This window comes from Marmota monax, unplaced genomic scaffold (genome assembly GCF_021218885.2).
Source record: "Marmota monax isolate L192 unplaced genomic scaffold, Marmota_monax_Labrador192_F-V1.1 WCK01_AAM20220418_F8-fsc00210, whole genome shotgun sequence".
Taxonomy (NCBI): Eukaryota; Metazoa; Chordata; class Mammalia; order Rodentia; family Sciuridae; genus Marmota; species Marmota monax.
The window spans coordinates 100,440-115,965 of NW_026695248.1; the positions used below are offsets into that span (position 1 = coordinate 100,440).

The 15,526-nt window shown below is 40.8% G+C and overlaps 1 protein-coding gene across 4 annotated transcripts in view; it reads right to left on the minus strand.

Moving 5' to 3' along the window:
* Positions 1–15,526, minus strand: part of Tmem131 (transmembrane protein 131) — a 166,191-nt gene that overhangs the window by 46,309 nt on the left and 104,356 nt on the right. For all 4 annotated transcript variants that reach the window (XM_046440299.2, XM_046440298.2, XM_046440300.2 and 1 more), the window contains exons 9-18: positions 13,789–13,939; positions 13,632–13,688; positions 12,693–12,754; positions 8,603–8,711; positions 4,903–5,011; positions 3,945–4,098; positions 3,680–3,850; positions 1,936–2,046; positions 1,714–1,848; positions 503–607 (exon numbers count right to left, since the gene is read on the minus strand). In XM_046440299.2, the coding sequence (XP_046296255.1) occupies positions 503–607; positions 1,714–1,848; positions 1,936–2,046; positions 3,680–3,850; positions 3,945–4,098; positions 4,903–5,011; positions 8,603–8,711; positions 12,693–12,754; positions 13,632–13,688; positions 13,789–13,939 (1,164 nt within the window). The remainder of the gene's footprint in view (positions 1–502; positions 608–1,713; positions 1,849–1,935; positions 2,047–3,679; positions 3,851–3,944; positions 4,099–4,902; positions 5,012–8,602; positions 8,712–12,692; positions 12,755–13,631; positions 13,689–13,788; positions 13,940–15,526) is intronic.

The following is a 15,526-nucleotide window of genomic DNA, read 5'->3' on the forward strand; positions in this document are numbered from 1 at the left end:
TCAGGGGTCTGGTGGGCTTGGGGGCAGTGCCTGTGCCACCATAAGCTGGGCTCTATCAGCGACTCTGCAGGTGTCAAGGACACTTTTCTAAAGTTTCTTTTTTGGTTATGAGCTTCGGGTTTCATTAGAAAAGTAGGAGCAAATAAATCAATCTTCTATAGATAATTCTGAAAAGCTCCGTTTTTGAGAAGGTTGCTGGAAGCCTGGGTCCCTCTGCTCCAGCTCTCACCAGCTCTGGCCATATAGGAACAGAGGTGCTGAAAGGAAGAGCTCTGAGCAAGAGGACCACACCCGCCCTGGGTGGCAGCCGTGTCTATAAAAGCTCAGTTTTATAGACACAAAACTGATAAAACTCTGAGTAAAATTTAGTTCTCTGTTTCTATAAAAATAAAAAGTCTCATAAATATATTTTTTACATGAGTTAAAAATAAACATAGAAAATAAAAAGGGACTGGATTATTCAGAAAACCCCCACTGCCGCGACCCCCCACAAAACCCTTACCTCATAGTCCGTTGTGATCTGTATGGCTCCATCGTGAATCCCTTCCAGTTTTTTTGCAGTAAGTTTGACTCTGAAGACTGCAAAATAGCCTGAGGCTAATATTACCTGCATGTAGTAAAAATGACATCACTCATTAGCCCTACAAATTCAAGTTTCTATGGAAGTGGACAGGAAGCTGTGGGGAATCAGCTGACCTCTAGTCCTCACACACACCAGTCACACTGGATGGCCACACCTCCCTGTACAACACCCCACAATAACACCCATCCTTTAAAGTCCATCTACCACACTTATTGCATGGGCCACTGAGGACACAGCTGCCACCCAGGGCGGGTGTGGTCCTTTTGCTCAGAGTTGCTCCTTCAGCAACTCTGTTCCTGTATGGCCAGAGGGGGTGAGGGCTGGAGCAGAGGGACCCAGCCTTCCACGAGCCCTTCCATCACATTAGTGAAGGGCAGAGGTGGATTCAGGTTCAGGTTCTGAATGCAGCTCTGCAATGTCTTCACAGCTGCTGAGACTGGGTCATATCAACACCAAACCCAAGGCATCCCAGGGAAGTGCGTCAACAACTCTGTGCATAAGGACATTAAACTTTCCTTTTGTAAAAGTGCCCCAAGAATTTCTATTCCAGCCTGCACATAAAGTACCTGAGGCTCCTTCTCACAGAAGGTGATTCTACTGATTCTTTTATCAATAGGCACAAACTCCAGGTCCCCTTTTCAGCAGTGGTGAGGGTGAGACTGGTTTTCTTGTTTAGAGCTGCACATGCTTACGATGCAGAAAAAAAGTCAAGGGAAGATTCTCAGAGGGACCAAACAATGTCTGCCTCACAGCTACTCCCTTCTAGTCTGGGCAGAAACACTGCTAACTGAAGATACCTCTTTCAACATTCAGGGCTCTCCCCCGGTAAATTTGACAAAGGGTTAGTGTAGAACCCATGAGGATGTCTCCTGTAATGACACCTGTGTTATAGAAAGATAAATTTTGCTTGCTCTACAAGTTTGTATGACAAGGTAGAGATCAACCCCTTTGGGATTCAGTGCCCTCATCAGAACAGGGAAGGGCTGAAGCAGATTACCTACCAGGGCCTTTCAATGTCAAATAACCAATGCTGTAAAATTATTAGTTGAGGTATGTGACATAGCAATGGTCTTTATCCGTGGTTTAGACATCCACTTTAGTTTAAGGAAATAAGAAGAAGGCTTACTTACTGATGACTGGTCTGATAAAGAGGATTTTTCCAACTCTGGAAGGTTTGAAATTATTGTAGTTCTATTGCCTCTTTCTGTAGCTACAAGTTCTATGGACAAACCATCTCCTATGATATGCCAACTTTTTATAGCCAGCTTAAAAAAGAAAATATGAAAGTGATTATTTCAACATAAGCATAAAATCCTTAAATCTGATTTAGAATAAAGACAATTTTTTTTTACCTCAATTGGATTGCTGTTTATAATTGCAAATAAAATATTACTTGCTTCTGTAGCACTCAGAACTCCAAAATCTATGAAGCGTTCTTCTATTTTGGGGGGCAATACAAAGTACTGGAAAGTAATTTAAAAAACTGGATTAAACACAAAACCACGCTTATGCGACAGAATGTTACCAACAGGAAGTGACTATATAAGACATACTACAGTGTCTACATATACGTTCAGAAGCTCAAGGGCCAGGAGAGGTCAAGTGCAGCCCCTGGGGACTAGGCAAAAAGTCTGTGGTCTCAGTAGGCACTGTGACTACAAGCAGGTAATCATTCCAACAGTCACTGAAGGAATCACATACAAACAAAGGGGGGACGTCCAGCAGCCTGTCCTCCCAGAGGCTACTGACTTCTGGGAGGACAGGCGGCTGGACGATCCCCTTTGTTTGTATCCTTCCTAACAGTGTTACCTCTTATCTAGACTTCTTTCTTTCCTTGCTCCTGCTCAGACAACTTTGATTTTTTTGTTCTGTTTCCTGTGTTGGAAGAGCTCTGTTCTGTCCTTCTGTTTTATTCTACTGCTCTCCTGATGCTATGCCTTCACCATCTTAGCTTCTTTACTCTCTTGTTCTTTCCTTTGTCCTGGTATTTCCTGACTTTAGTCATCTTTTCCCTACAAACGTACGTCTTGGCCCTTCTTGTACTATTGCTTCCTACCTAGTATTTTTCTTCCATTTAGTTCCTTTTTAGAATCCCTACCATTACAATGATTTAAAAGCAAAATTGAGAGAAAGCAGCATGTGAAAAAGATCTAAGTGGACATCATGACTAGAGGAATCAACTATATTATGGGGAGAGAGTAGTCAACTGTAATCCAAAAATATTTTTTAAAAATTCCAGAAAGAAACCATTTCTAAGTTTTCAACTATGTACCATTCTAAGTAGTGCAATGAAATCCTGTGCTGGCTTATCTGGGCATGAGCGATCCCTCTGTCCGGCGTATCCATGCTGTATATGTGATCTATTAGTCACTTCGCTGTCCTGGTTATCAAATCAACTGTTTTGGTGTTACACTGACTGTTTTCAAGGACCTTACTGTACTTAGAGACCCAAAGTGCAAGGGTGGTGACAACAACAGTGATGGCAGCATTTCAGATATACCAAGAGAAGCTGTAGGGTGCTTCTCTCAAGTGAAAAGGTCAAATTAATGCTTTTAATCACAGCATATTGTTTTAAAAATTCTATTTTACTATTTGTTATTCTTGTCACTCTCTCTTACCTGTACCTAATCCATAAATTAAATGTAACCACGTGCATGTGTGTTTGTGTGTGTGTATATATGTAAGAAAACACAGCATATACAACTGGCTCTTCCAGTTTATGGGTTTCACATCCAGGGACTTCACAAGTTTTGCACAAGTACTATGCCAGTTTACATAAGGGACTTTAGCATCTGTGAATTTTACTATCTTCAAGGGATTCTGGGACCACTCCCCCATCAGATACTGAAGGATGACAATATGGGATTCAATGCCATCCTTGGCTTCATGCATTCCCCGAGGGTCTTGGAACACATCCTCTGTGGATAAAGGCAGAGGAGGCTCCTCATACTGTACTGTTCTATACTGACTAGGAAGGAATTATAGAGCACAGATAATAGCAAAACCTAAGAGAATGCAACACAAATGCCTAATGAGATCTGAAAACACAAAAGACAGCTGGGAAGTTTATATTTTAAAGGTAAATAACATACTTACATCTAAAAAGCCTGTGTAAACCCGCACAGGTAAATGAAATTTAGAAGCATTGGTAATAAGTAAAATGTTGTTATCTATGTGCATGGATGATGTGGATGGCATAAAAACCAGGGTAAAAATGTATCCTGATTCATTAGGAAGAATTAAGACTGGTTTGCTGAAGTTGTGAACCTAGGAAATGAGGGAAGAGGAAAAAAAACAGAAGTGTTAGAATCATCTAATTGGCAGAGCAGCAAGATAAAAGCCTGAAGCGTCCTGGACGTACTTTAAACATTGTTTTGGCTTCTTCTGGCAGCAGCACATCATGTATGAGGATCGCAAAACTGAAAGTGTTAGTAAGGTAGACTGGCCTCTCCACAGGGTCAGCAGGACTGTCACGGATGTGAAATAACGTTGCAGCATGATCAAATCCCAAATAGCTATGTGAAGAAAACAGAAACAAAATAAATCATTTTCATTTCCATGTGTTAATTTAAAATCTAAGTTAGTTTGTTGTGAGTAGTAATTTACATTTAGTATTAAGGACTACATGTTATTTAATGACTCACCACATGATTTAAAACAAATTGGCTTGCAAAATATTGAAATGTAATAAAAAGAACTATTCTTTAATGAATCATGTCAATCAAACAGTAAGAATCAAAAATGTACCAAAAGGCTTTAATCTACTTTGAAAAAAATCATGTTTATCACTGAAACTGCAATCGGCTTTGTTAAAACAACTATAAGTTGTATATTGAACTTGGTTGCAGTTAGTAAGAAAATGAATTACATGTTACTGTCCATTTATAAAAGGTTACAGTTCTAGAAGTACTTATGAGTTTATAAAGAAACATAAATGATTGTTTCAAGTACTGTAATACTTCTGTAATATGTTACAAAAGGAATGACAGAAGAATATGGTTTAAATAATTTAAATATTGAAAAAACCCCACAGATTCATGTTTGCATCACTGAACCTTCCTCTGAACAAAACCACATTATCCCACTTATCTTTTTCTCCTAAGAAAGTAATAAATAAAATATAGAAGGCTCTCCTTTACAGCTGAAGTTGTTCTTTTCAACAAAGCATCTGGGTATGATTTTTGCTAAGGTTACTTAGTAGGAAAACAGAATATGCTGATTAGCAACAAGTTATAAAGCTTATTTTTAAAAGAAACCCAACCATCTAGAACTTCTGTTTGATACAGTATTTCAAGTTTAGAGAGACTCTAGATACTCACCCATCTAAAACTTCTGCTTGATATGGTATTTCAAGTTTAGAATAACTCTTTTCCTTTGCTTTAACAGTTATTTTCCCAGAAAATTGAGATGGTTTTTTTGCCCTTGAAGCTAAAAGGAAGCATAAGAAATAATCTGTCACCTCTTAACTATCAGAGTATGAGCGATTTTATGTAGACTGACAAACTGGGGAGGAAAAAAGTGAGCTTTCAAATTGCCAAACAGAATTTGTTTAAACAATCACATTTTTTTTTTTTTCAAATAAAACAGGGAAAATGTTCTTGTTCTCTTTTTTCTGGTAATGAGCTAAGGAGATCAGGAATTAACAAGTGAACATGCTACCGTGGAAAAGTGCGGTCTGTGCCACTTCTCTGCAGCCACAGGCCTGGCCCTCCTCCCAGGGCAGGGCCTCTCAGGTGCCGCACTAGGATCATTCTCACTCTCTGCTGTGGTGCTGCCTGGTGCTCTGAAGGATGTCCATCGGCATGCAGGGCCTCTACCTGCTGGATGTCAGTTGTCACCCCTTCAGCTGAGACAACCCAAAATGTCTCTAGGTGTCACCAAGAGTCACCTACTAAGAACTGCTAGTTTACAGCTATTCTAAGAGAGAATGGGCAGGACCCGTGCAGCCAGAGTCCTGCTATAAAAACCAACTAAGCAGTGGGGTGCAAGCAAGGTCAAGAGAGTTTGTGCTGATAACGCCAAGGTCGCGGGTTCGTTCCCCGTACGGGCCACCAAATGCGGCAGTCTGGCTGGGCACAATCAGGAGCCACTTGTCAAAAGAAACTAACTTTATTTTTAGAACCACACACGCCAAACAAAACAGCCTCTCAGGAAAAACCCTCAGAGCCTCAACTGCCACCACCGGCTTTCCACAAGCCTCTCTCTCCCCCACAAGCTTTTCTCCACCTCCCACAATCCTCCTGCTCTTGAGGCCGATTGGCTGGGTCACATGGGCGGAGCCAAAAAAGTCCCCCAATGAGCAGCTCCGTGGTCTGAAAGGGCAGGGAAACAGCCCAATGAGCATCACAGCAGAGGAGCCAATCAGCTAGATGTTGCTGGGGCCGCTGTGAGCCAATCATCAGCCGGCAGCTGGAAGTTTGCTGGCAGCTAGAAGTTTGCTGGGGCCCCTTCGGGCTGTGGCTCTCAACATCGAGGAGAGCTCTGACTCCCCGCATCAGCCAGCCCCCGAGGAGCAGAAATGGAGACAAACCCTCTCCCATGGGTCACATTCTCATACTTTCCTCACTGATGAAGTGATACCTGTAGGTTCTGTGGCAGTTTTGAATAGTTTGACCTGGAATCAGACAGTGGACCCAACGTGGGTACCCGAAGATGTTCCTTTCAAAGCATACAAAGCATCTGATGTTTAACCTTCTGCCCTTTAAAGTCCTCCAGGCACACTCCCACCATGAGAAGAATGTGTCTGTCTATGAGTGTGGCAATATGTCATCAACTTCAGACAAAATAAAGAACAAAGAAGGAATATTTGATGGATGGTGACTCTAGATTTTTTAAATTTCCATTAAGCCTCTTACTGTTTTCTGTTTGCTAGGTGGGCATTTCGGGATGTTTTAAATTTTTCACTATTTGTTCAGATATAAGGCTGATTACAAGGACCATTAGGCATTTCAGAGTGTCATGTCATAAGTGGTCAAAAATCTCAAGAAAATTCAGTTAAAAAATCCTATGAGTGACTTTTTTGGGGGTACTCAGGATGGAACTCAGGAGCACTTGACCACTGAGCCCCATCCCCAGCCCTACTTTGTATTTTATTAGAGGTAGGGTCTCACTGAGTTGCTTAGCGCCTCACTAAGTTGCTAAGGCTGGTTCTGAACTCAGGATCCTCCTGCCTCTGCCTCCTGTGCCACTGGTATTACAGGCGTACACCACAATGCCTGGCCCTAAAAGTGACTTTTGATGAGCAAGATGCTTGATAAGTGAACACTGTAGAGGTCACACATATAATGCTCATTTTGAAAATGTTAAACATTAAATAAAACACATTCCCTGACAGACTTCCACAGCAGTCTCACAGAAGTATTTTGGGTTGGGACCTGGTCTTTTCCCATCATATTGAAAACCACTTTTAGGAAAGGCGTTTGTTTTTAAAGATCCTTTTCCTTTGTATATGATTTTACATGATTTCTTTAAGAAACTTTAGGGCTGGGATGATGCTTGGTGCAGCATGTGCCTAGCTCACGGGAACCCCAAGCTCCATTCCCAGGACTACAAAAAAACAACGCAGCAAAATCCAAACAGAGAAGAAACACTTTAAGTGTGTGATGTCCGAAGAGCCAACACTAAGGACACTGCATTTAATGCAGACATCTGCTGGGGGGTCAAGAAGGCACTGGAGAGGGAACTCTTCGCCCTTGCCAGCCAAACTGAGGGGAACCACGTGGCAGGACTGTGGCCAGCATGCACTCCCCTGTTCCTTGGGCTTATGACAGAGCAGATCCTCTGTGTTCTCAGGGCTCCAGAATTACTACATGCCACTCTTTTCTCTGCAGAGCCTATGTCCCTGCAGATGAAGACACCAGTGGTGAGGGATGGGCTCTCTCTGCAGACAGAAGACCACTTACCACAGACTTGCCAGTGAGGCGCTGCCTCCTGACGTGTGCTATGGACGTTAGGATCCTATTTAATCTGGATCCCTGGGGTTTTCACTGAGCTGAGGGATAAGTTCTGCGGGAGTGTGCAGCCTATGTCCTTGCTCCATGTCCTCCCTGGAATCTTCAGCGGGTGAGGAACAGCCCTGGTGCTCTCACAGACACTGCGCAGAACATGCCAGGCCCTGAGACCCCGCTGACCAACTACTCTCATCCAACAGGACCTGAGCAGACGTGGCTTCATCCCAAGGCCAAAGCTGAAGCTGATGGCTCTCACTCACATGAGTCCCTGGGAGAAAACCCTTTCCACAGTTTTTTTTTTTTGTGTGTGTGTGTGTGTGTGTGTGTGTGTGTTTGAGTGACCAGGATTGAACCCAGGGCCTTGTGCATGCTAGGCAAGCACTCTACCAACTGAGCTATGTCCAGAGTTTTAATTCTTAAACACTACAAATATAGTTCAGCAGCATGAAATCACTATTTAAAATATTCTGTGATAGCAAACTCAGTATATGGCTAGTAGAGTAGGCAAGACTGAATTTAAAAATGCTGTAAAATGTGAAAGTCTAGGTTGAGTTAATATTTCAAATGACAAAACATATTCCATGTTTGAAATAATAGCTAATTTGATGATTCTACCATAGAGACTTTTATCCTAGCTTCAGCAGGACTATTTGCTTTGTTTATAAAAGCTAACATATAAAAATGTTACAAAGAACATTTTGCTCTCAAATTTAAACATGTTTCAGAAACTTAAATACTTATCCCTTAATGACAAAAACAAATGGCATCATAATTAAGCCACATTATAACAGATATACCTGATTAGCCTGTTATGAAATATGCCAATCCTAATGTATTTGCTAATGGTTTTCTATTGCTAATACTGACTTAGCTTTATGGAGTTATGGAATATTCTTTTGTGAATTAATGAGATGAGAGTTCATAACGATTTAAGAAAAAACAACCTAAGCAATCATTTAAAATCCGTATATTAAAACAGCCTTGGATTTCTATATTAACAGGTCAACACATGTGCTTTCTAGTTTATCAAAGTACCACCATTATTAAAGAGAAAAAAGTGAATGCTTACCATCAAAACTAATGCTCGCAACCTTGGTATATTTACTTTCTGAAGCTTTTAATGTAATTGGTTTAAAATGTACTGTTACGGCATCATTTTGTGGTGTAGGGCGAACACTCTGTAAGGAAAAAAAAACACAACACATACGGTATTAGTTTGGTCTAATACATTGCTCTATACTGGAACATATGCTAGAAAAGTAAAGCAGAATCGAAATCTGAAGTTTAACCTCTGCAGACCCTTTAAATGGATTAGACCAAACTGGTAACAGTAGCATCTTTATGAAACAATCTGATGACCTGAAGAAAAAAAGCATGACACGTGAGTAAATGGAAGAATCCGAAGACAAACTCAAACACTGGGTCTGAGTATGTAAACTAAAAGTATTTATTTCTCAAATGAGGCTTAATTTGTATATCAGAGAAGGTGACACAGAAATAACTTTTGATAGGGTCCCTCTTAAGAAAATCCACGGCACAAACGAAACATCCAACTGTCTAAAAAAGAATGAGCGTGAGCGAGTAGCTGGTGCCCCGTGTGCAGAAGGCACACCCAACTGCTCGGGCGTCTTCTCTTCCTCTTCAGGGCCCGCCGTGTGGCTAAGGCCCTCTGCTGTTGAGGGCCAGGGCTGAGCTACCAGACAACAGGAATATCGAGACTTAGAAAACCAGACCTTTCTTTTCAAAAAACTAAACCTAAAGTAGCAAAACACCAGTAAAAACTTATATTTTAAGAGGATTTTATAGTAGTTATTTTGATCATCCTCATTGACACAAAGTCTTCCAATTGGAAGTGACTTTAAACTTTCCACCCCTCTCTGTTTTACTGATGAAGAGCACCTTGCCACATGAAGAGACCGTTCCATAGGTGGGCACCATCGGGCAGAACCAAACCAGGTTTCCTCACTGGCCCTGGGCCCCTTGCCTGATGTCCTGTTGCACAAACATATTCATGAACCTGGTGGTCTTGCACACAAGCCTTGATCAAAATTCTTCCTTCACAACCTTGCCTAGTGTGCACAGAGCCCTGGGTTCAATCCCTAGTAAGACAAAACAAACATCCCTCCCCCAACATAAAACAAAACAAAAAAACTTCCTCTTTGGGCTCTAGGTATTTGCTGATTTCTCAGGGGCTTAATGAACTTGATGTCAAAGGCCATCAGGAAGAAAGCTGTTCTTTTTTGTGAAACTCACAGGTGAACCTGAAAACAGCAGGTGCAGGCAGATCCAGCAGGTCACCAGGTCTTTCCCGTGGCCCCTGCCCACCCTTCTCAGCTCACTTACTAAGGAGAAGTCTGCCTGCCCTGAACATCAAAGGATAGTCCCCTGAAGGCACAATAAGCATCTAAGGAGTGTGGAGAAAGAGACCTGTTCCTTTTGCCACAGAATGCCGTCACAGGGAATCCAGGTGATTCCACAGTGATTACTGCTCCTATGTCACTTTGTGCAGCAGGGTGTCCTGAGTGGCTCCGCCCTTGCCTGTGCAGTAGTTCTCAGCTTCTGGCCAGGACTTGGCATCTTAACTCTCCTCTTCTGCTCTGAGAAGGCTTCTCATTTGCCTTTGAAACTCAGACTAGGGCTGGGAGTTGAACAATTCATTCATAACAATATCTTTATTTATTAATAAGTTTGCTGTTGTTAGCAACCTTTTTAAATACAAATCTCCTCATTCCTGGGAGGGTACAGAGCAGTCTGAACTGTAAGATAAACTACAAATGGGAGGAAGCTTCACTCTGCTACTCCACCATACTAACATTTCCAAGAGAAGGGGGCAGACAGGCCCCGTGCCATCCCCTGGTGCCAGAAGCGCCAGCCTGAGGAGACTGCAACGTGCTCAGGCCACTTCCTCCCCTGTCCAAACAGCCAAGGGGGCTGGGGCAAATATTTTCTACTTATCTACAAAAACTTTGTGATTCAATTAATTTTGCCAACTTGGGGTCAAGGTTAGTTAGAGGTGACCTTGGTGAGCAGCTCTGCTGTTCCTGGAGGAATCCTGCAGGTCTGGCTCCTCATTCCTTCACCTGGGCTATGGACCACGAAACCGCGGTGGAACCATCATGCTCCAATGACAATCGGTCAGTAACACCCACAGCCCTTTTTGAATGTTACAGACTGCAAAACCATGCCAGAAATAACTAAGTAATGGTTTTGCTAAAACACAGTCACTGTAAGTAGGAAAAGCTTGGAAGAGTTGATGAAAATGTTTTGCTCACATAAAACACACTATTTTAAGATTTTCCATAACAGAGGTGAATTTTACATGCATTATTATTATTACCTTAAAATAGAGTACACTAATAAGTATTCAAGGGCAACTCATGTTTATAAAAATGGCTTCAATTGTTTATTCATTATCATTAAAAACAAACTATAATCAGTTAAAACCCATTTTCTAAGGAAACAAAACCAAAGCAAAACAAAACATCCAAATTTGTAAGTAGTGGGTTTACTCTGGTGGCTTACTGTGAAAAAACAATACAAAAGCATTCCCTTGTAATACACAAATTTGTAATAACAACCTGTGTTAGTGTCAGTCACTAACTGCTGCTTACTCAAAGATGATCAAGAAGTGGAGAAAACATGGCAAGATTCCCAGGAGAGGCAGCTTGTACAGGCTCTAAATATAGTCTCTGCCTTTTCTCACGATATTCAGACCCAATTAAAGCTCAGTAACTCTCAAGTGAGTCTCAAGAGTCCAGGACATTCTGAAATGACTTACAAAAAAAGCATGTGAGCAAACAAGAATAATAACCTTTCAGTATACAGCAACTGTACTTTGAACAATCTGTGCACAAACTCACTAAAGCATATACCAAGCTGATACTGGCAAAACTAATAAGTCAATCTGTGACTTCTGTGTACCAATTAGCAAGGAAACCCCATGCAAATATTCCTTCGAAGACATGTCAGGCAAACTTATCCTGTCACTCAGACAGCATCAATGTTTTGGAAATATTGAGGAAACCCACTTTTTCAGAGGTGTTATTACAGATGTTAAGAGAACTTAAAGTGGGCATCCTGTCCAGTAACAGGTGAGGAACTTATATTTGGAATCACCTGCATTAATAATCCTATATTTAGAAAGACTACAGTATTTAAACAAAGACAGAATTCCCTTAAGGGGAATTAAATGAGAATAGAAATAAGCCTAGCATTTAAGTACTGTCTAGCTGATCCTAAAAATTGTAAATATTTGTGAAATGGAAGAAGGTAGGAGGAACCCTTCTAAAATGCAGTCTCTGAGCAAGGTATATTATACAGAAAAAGTGGAAATGAACAGGAAAATCCTTAAGAAGTTCTGCACTCGGCTTCCACTGTGGCGGTTTACCCTGTGGCTGATGTGGATGGACAAAGTCACTTAAGTATCAAGCCCACGTGACCAATCTTTTAAACAGAGTTTCCTGAATTTAGGTTTTGAGCTTCAGCACAAGTCATAACAACACTGCTCGGCTTTCCTTCTCCACTATTCCCTATGTGTCTTGGGGACCTTCTCAGAGAGAGAGGCCATGAGCTACAGCAAAATTTGATGCCTCTGTTTTCTTCTGGCTAAACCTGTCCCATGGCATGCACCCCAATTCCATTAGAAGGCATAAAAGTCACCTGTTCTGTGCATGTGTGTGGAGGGAAGAGAGGACCCTGGTTTATGGTGAGCAATGGCTGTGAGTTGGGAAGGGTGGCTATGACTGACGTGGACAGCACTCTACCATCACCTACATCACCTCTCTGCTTCATTGCTCTTTCCTACTAACCTGAATCTCCCCTGCCCCTAGTTTCTCCCCCAGATCTCAAGTCCAACAACCAAAACTAATGGAATGCTTGCAACCTGCCTTCCCTCCGCACGAACACAGATCCAGGATTTCAGTCCACAGGCCTTTTCTACAGTTCTGCCTGAACAGGAGCCTGGGGAGCCCGGCTTGGACAAGATGGCCACCTTCCACCTTCCCGGCCTCCTTCCGGCCTGGGGCATCAGAGGCAGACCAGCTTTCTACCAGTCACCAGGCCACCACAAAAGAGGATTCTTTTGAGCAGGGACTTAATTATGCTTAACCCTATCAGGTGTTTAAAACAAAGAATATATAAACTAAGAAGTAAAAACTTACTGTTATTGGTACATCTTTTGTTCCTGAATTTAATAAATGAAGATTTAAAACTTTTGGCAGATCTGTTAAAAAGAAAAGAAACAGTGTGTTTCAGAGCAAGTTAAGAATCCTCACCATATGAGACATCAAACTAAAGCTGTTTTAGAATATGAACTATAATGATAATTGTGTTAATAAAACAATCATCATATGGACCTGTGTGTTATGAGAACTGCCCCCTCTTAAACAACCAGACAAAAAAGCAAATCAAAACAAAACAAAATCTAGAACATAATTTTTATTAGATTCAGATACTAATAATCTTTTGGTTTTCCAGCAAAGCATAATGAAGCAAATTAGTAATGTACAATGGGAAATTATCACATTAAAAGCAACTCTAATTTTCAAAAATGTGGTCTTCAATCTTAAATAACTAAATTTTAATTACATATAATCCAAATAAATCCCCAATTACAAGTACTCTTCTATTTTCCTTAATAAAAAAATTTATTTGGTTGTTTTCAATTTTAAAATTTGAAGTCTTTCTCTGACCATATTGGATAAATTTTTAACATTATGTCACTACAATGAGACTGAATAATTCATATTTAACCAAATATACAGAAGAAAAATCTTTTGGCTTCCTTTATTTTACTATTAGAAAAAAAAAAAAAATCAGCGTAACAGCATGGGTGAGGCAGCGGGGTAAGACCCGTCTTCCATCCGGAGGTTGCAGCAGGCCCTGCCTAGCTCTCCCACTGGTGAGCACTGCTACCCTCAAGAGGAATGAGATGAAACTTGTGAATGCTATGAGTCCCTAAAAGGAGATTTTTTTTTTTTTTTTTTTTACAAGACCACTCAACTCAGTGGTAAATAACTTTCAAAGCTGAATTACAAAGTACAGAACAGCCATTAGGCACTAAATCCATTCAGGAATTATTATTATTATTATTATTTTACCTTGTGTTCGTAGTGTACCAAAATCTAACATTTCAGTTGAGGAATAAATTCCAGGAGCTTGGAAAAAAAAAAAGTAAACAATTACCTTTCACTTTGCCAGAGTAAGATGTACAAAAAGAAAACAAATGAACGTGCCATTTTTCTGTTTTCCACTAACCTGTTGTAACTTCAACCTCCACGGGAAGAATGATAAACTCTGTGCTGTCAGAGGCATTGGTCTTTATTCTGATGAAGGCTGTGTGATTATCTGCTTCTCTGGATGAAAAACTGGCTCTCATTACTCCTTTGGTTTCATAAGGAGGAATTTCCTGAATAAGCAGAGAGCACAGTATTTGAAATGTCGCAAACCTACCTTGTTTTACTGATTTAGATCACATTGACTGAAGGATGCATTAATATTTTATGTATCTACTAAGAAAAAAACACACTGACAATTAAATATGCTATTGGAGCTGGGCATATAGCTCAAGGGTACAGCTCTTGCCTAGCAGGGGCAAGGTCCTGGGTTCAATCCTCAGCTTTGCAACAAAAATTAAAATAAATAAAGCGAGTTTTACTGCAGTGGTCCCCACTGGTTATCCCAGCTTCTTAGATCGCAGGTTTGAGGCCAGCCTAGGCAATAAAGTGAGATACTGTCTCAAAATAAAAATTTTAAAAGTGCTGGGGATATAAGCCCCTGGGTTCAACGTCTAGTATCACCAAAATAAAACCCTTAAATTTCTCATGAACACTTCACACTAGTTGTAACATGGGCTTCAATTGTGGAGAATGTTAGAATGTGAAAACAACAACAACACAAAAATAACACTTAGAACTGACAAAATATGGGATGTAAAGTGAGAAAAGTAAGAGTCAAATGATCTGAAAAGAATTTAAAGTTGCAAAGTCACCACTAAAGGGCAGAGCTGACCTACAAATCAGTTACTGGGTCATGTTAGCAGTGGTAAGGTTTCATGCCTAAGTTCTCTAGCCCAACAGAAATGTCACCACCAGAGGGAAAATATTTTTCTAGAAGAGCATAGTAATCTATACAGATAACCAAGAGGGCTTACACTTGCTTTCATTTAAAGCCTAACAGAACAAAATAAAGGTTCCCAAGCAAATGCACAGTCTAGGGATGCTCTACCACTTGGCTAAATCCTTAGCTATGCCCCATTTTGAGACAGGATCTTGCTAAGTTGCCCAGGCTGGTCTTGGACTTTCGATCCTCCTGCCTCAGACTCCAGTGTCCCCTGTTGACAAAACTGTTTCTAAATTTTCAAGTCAACTTTCCAAAACTATCACCTGTACATCTCTTCCCTGATTGACTCTGGTTAGAAGAGAGAATGGAGAAGCCTTTCGTGCACGTGCGCATGTGTGGATGTGTAGTTCCTGGATATTCTTTAATGTGGCTAATATTTGTCAAGAGAAAGTGATTCTCTAAACATGGAAATAAACTGGTATTAAATATTTAGTGACACTGAAGGTAGATGGAGATCATCCAAGAATTTAAAATGTCCTTTGTTATCCCAGAGAATGAACTAAAGTTCTCTCTGCAAATGCCATCTCCTCTAGCAACAGTGACACTGAATGTTAAATTCTCTACCTTCAGAAATACAATGAATCCTTCCCACTGTTTGCTCCCCGCCCAAAGAAAACTTTGTATATAGCATATCATCAATGACCAGGTTCAGAGGCAACGTTTCCAATGCAGTGCTGAGAAATTGCTTCCGTTCCACACAGCGGGCTAAGGCTCTGGGCGGCTTTGTTCACTGATTTTTCTAAGAAGCACAACTTATATTTTCTCCTCATTCTTTCATTCAACTTTCAAATATATCTAATATACAGTTAAGGTTTCAAGACATTAAAGAAAAGTCCCCTATATTTCTTCAGGCAACAAAGAGTTAGGTATTTTC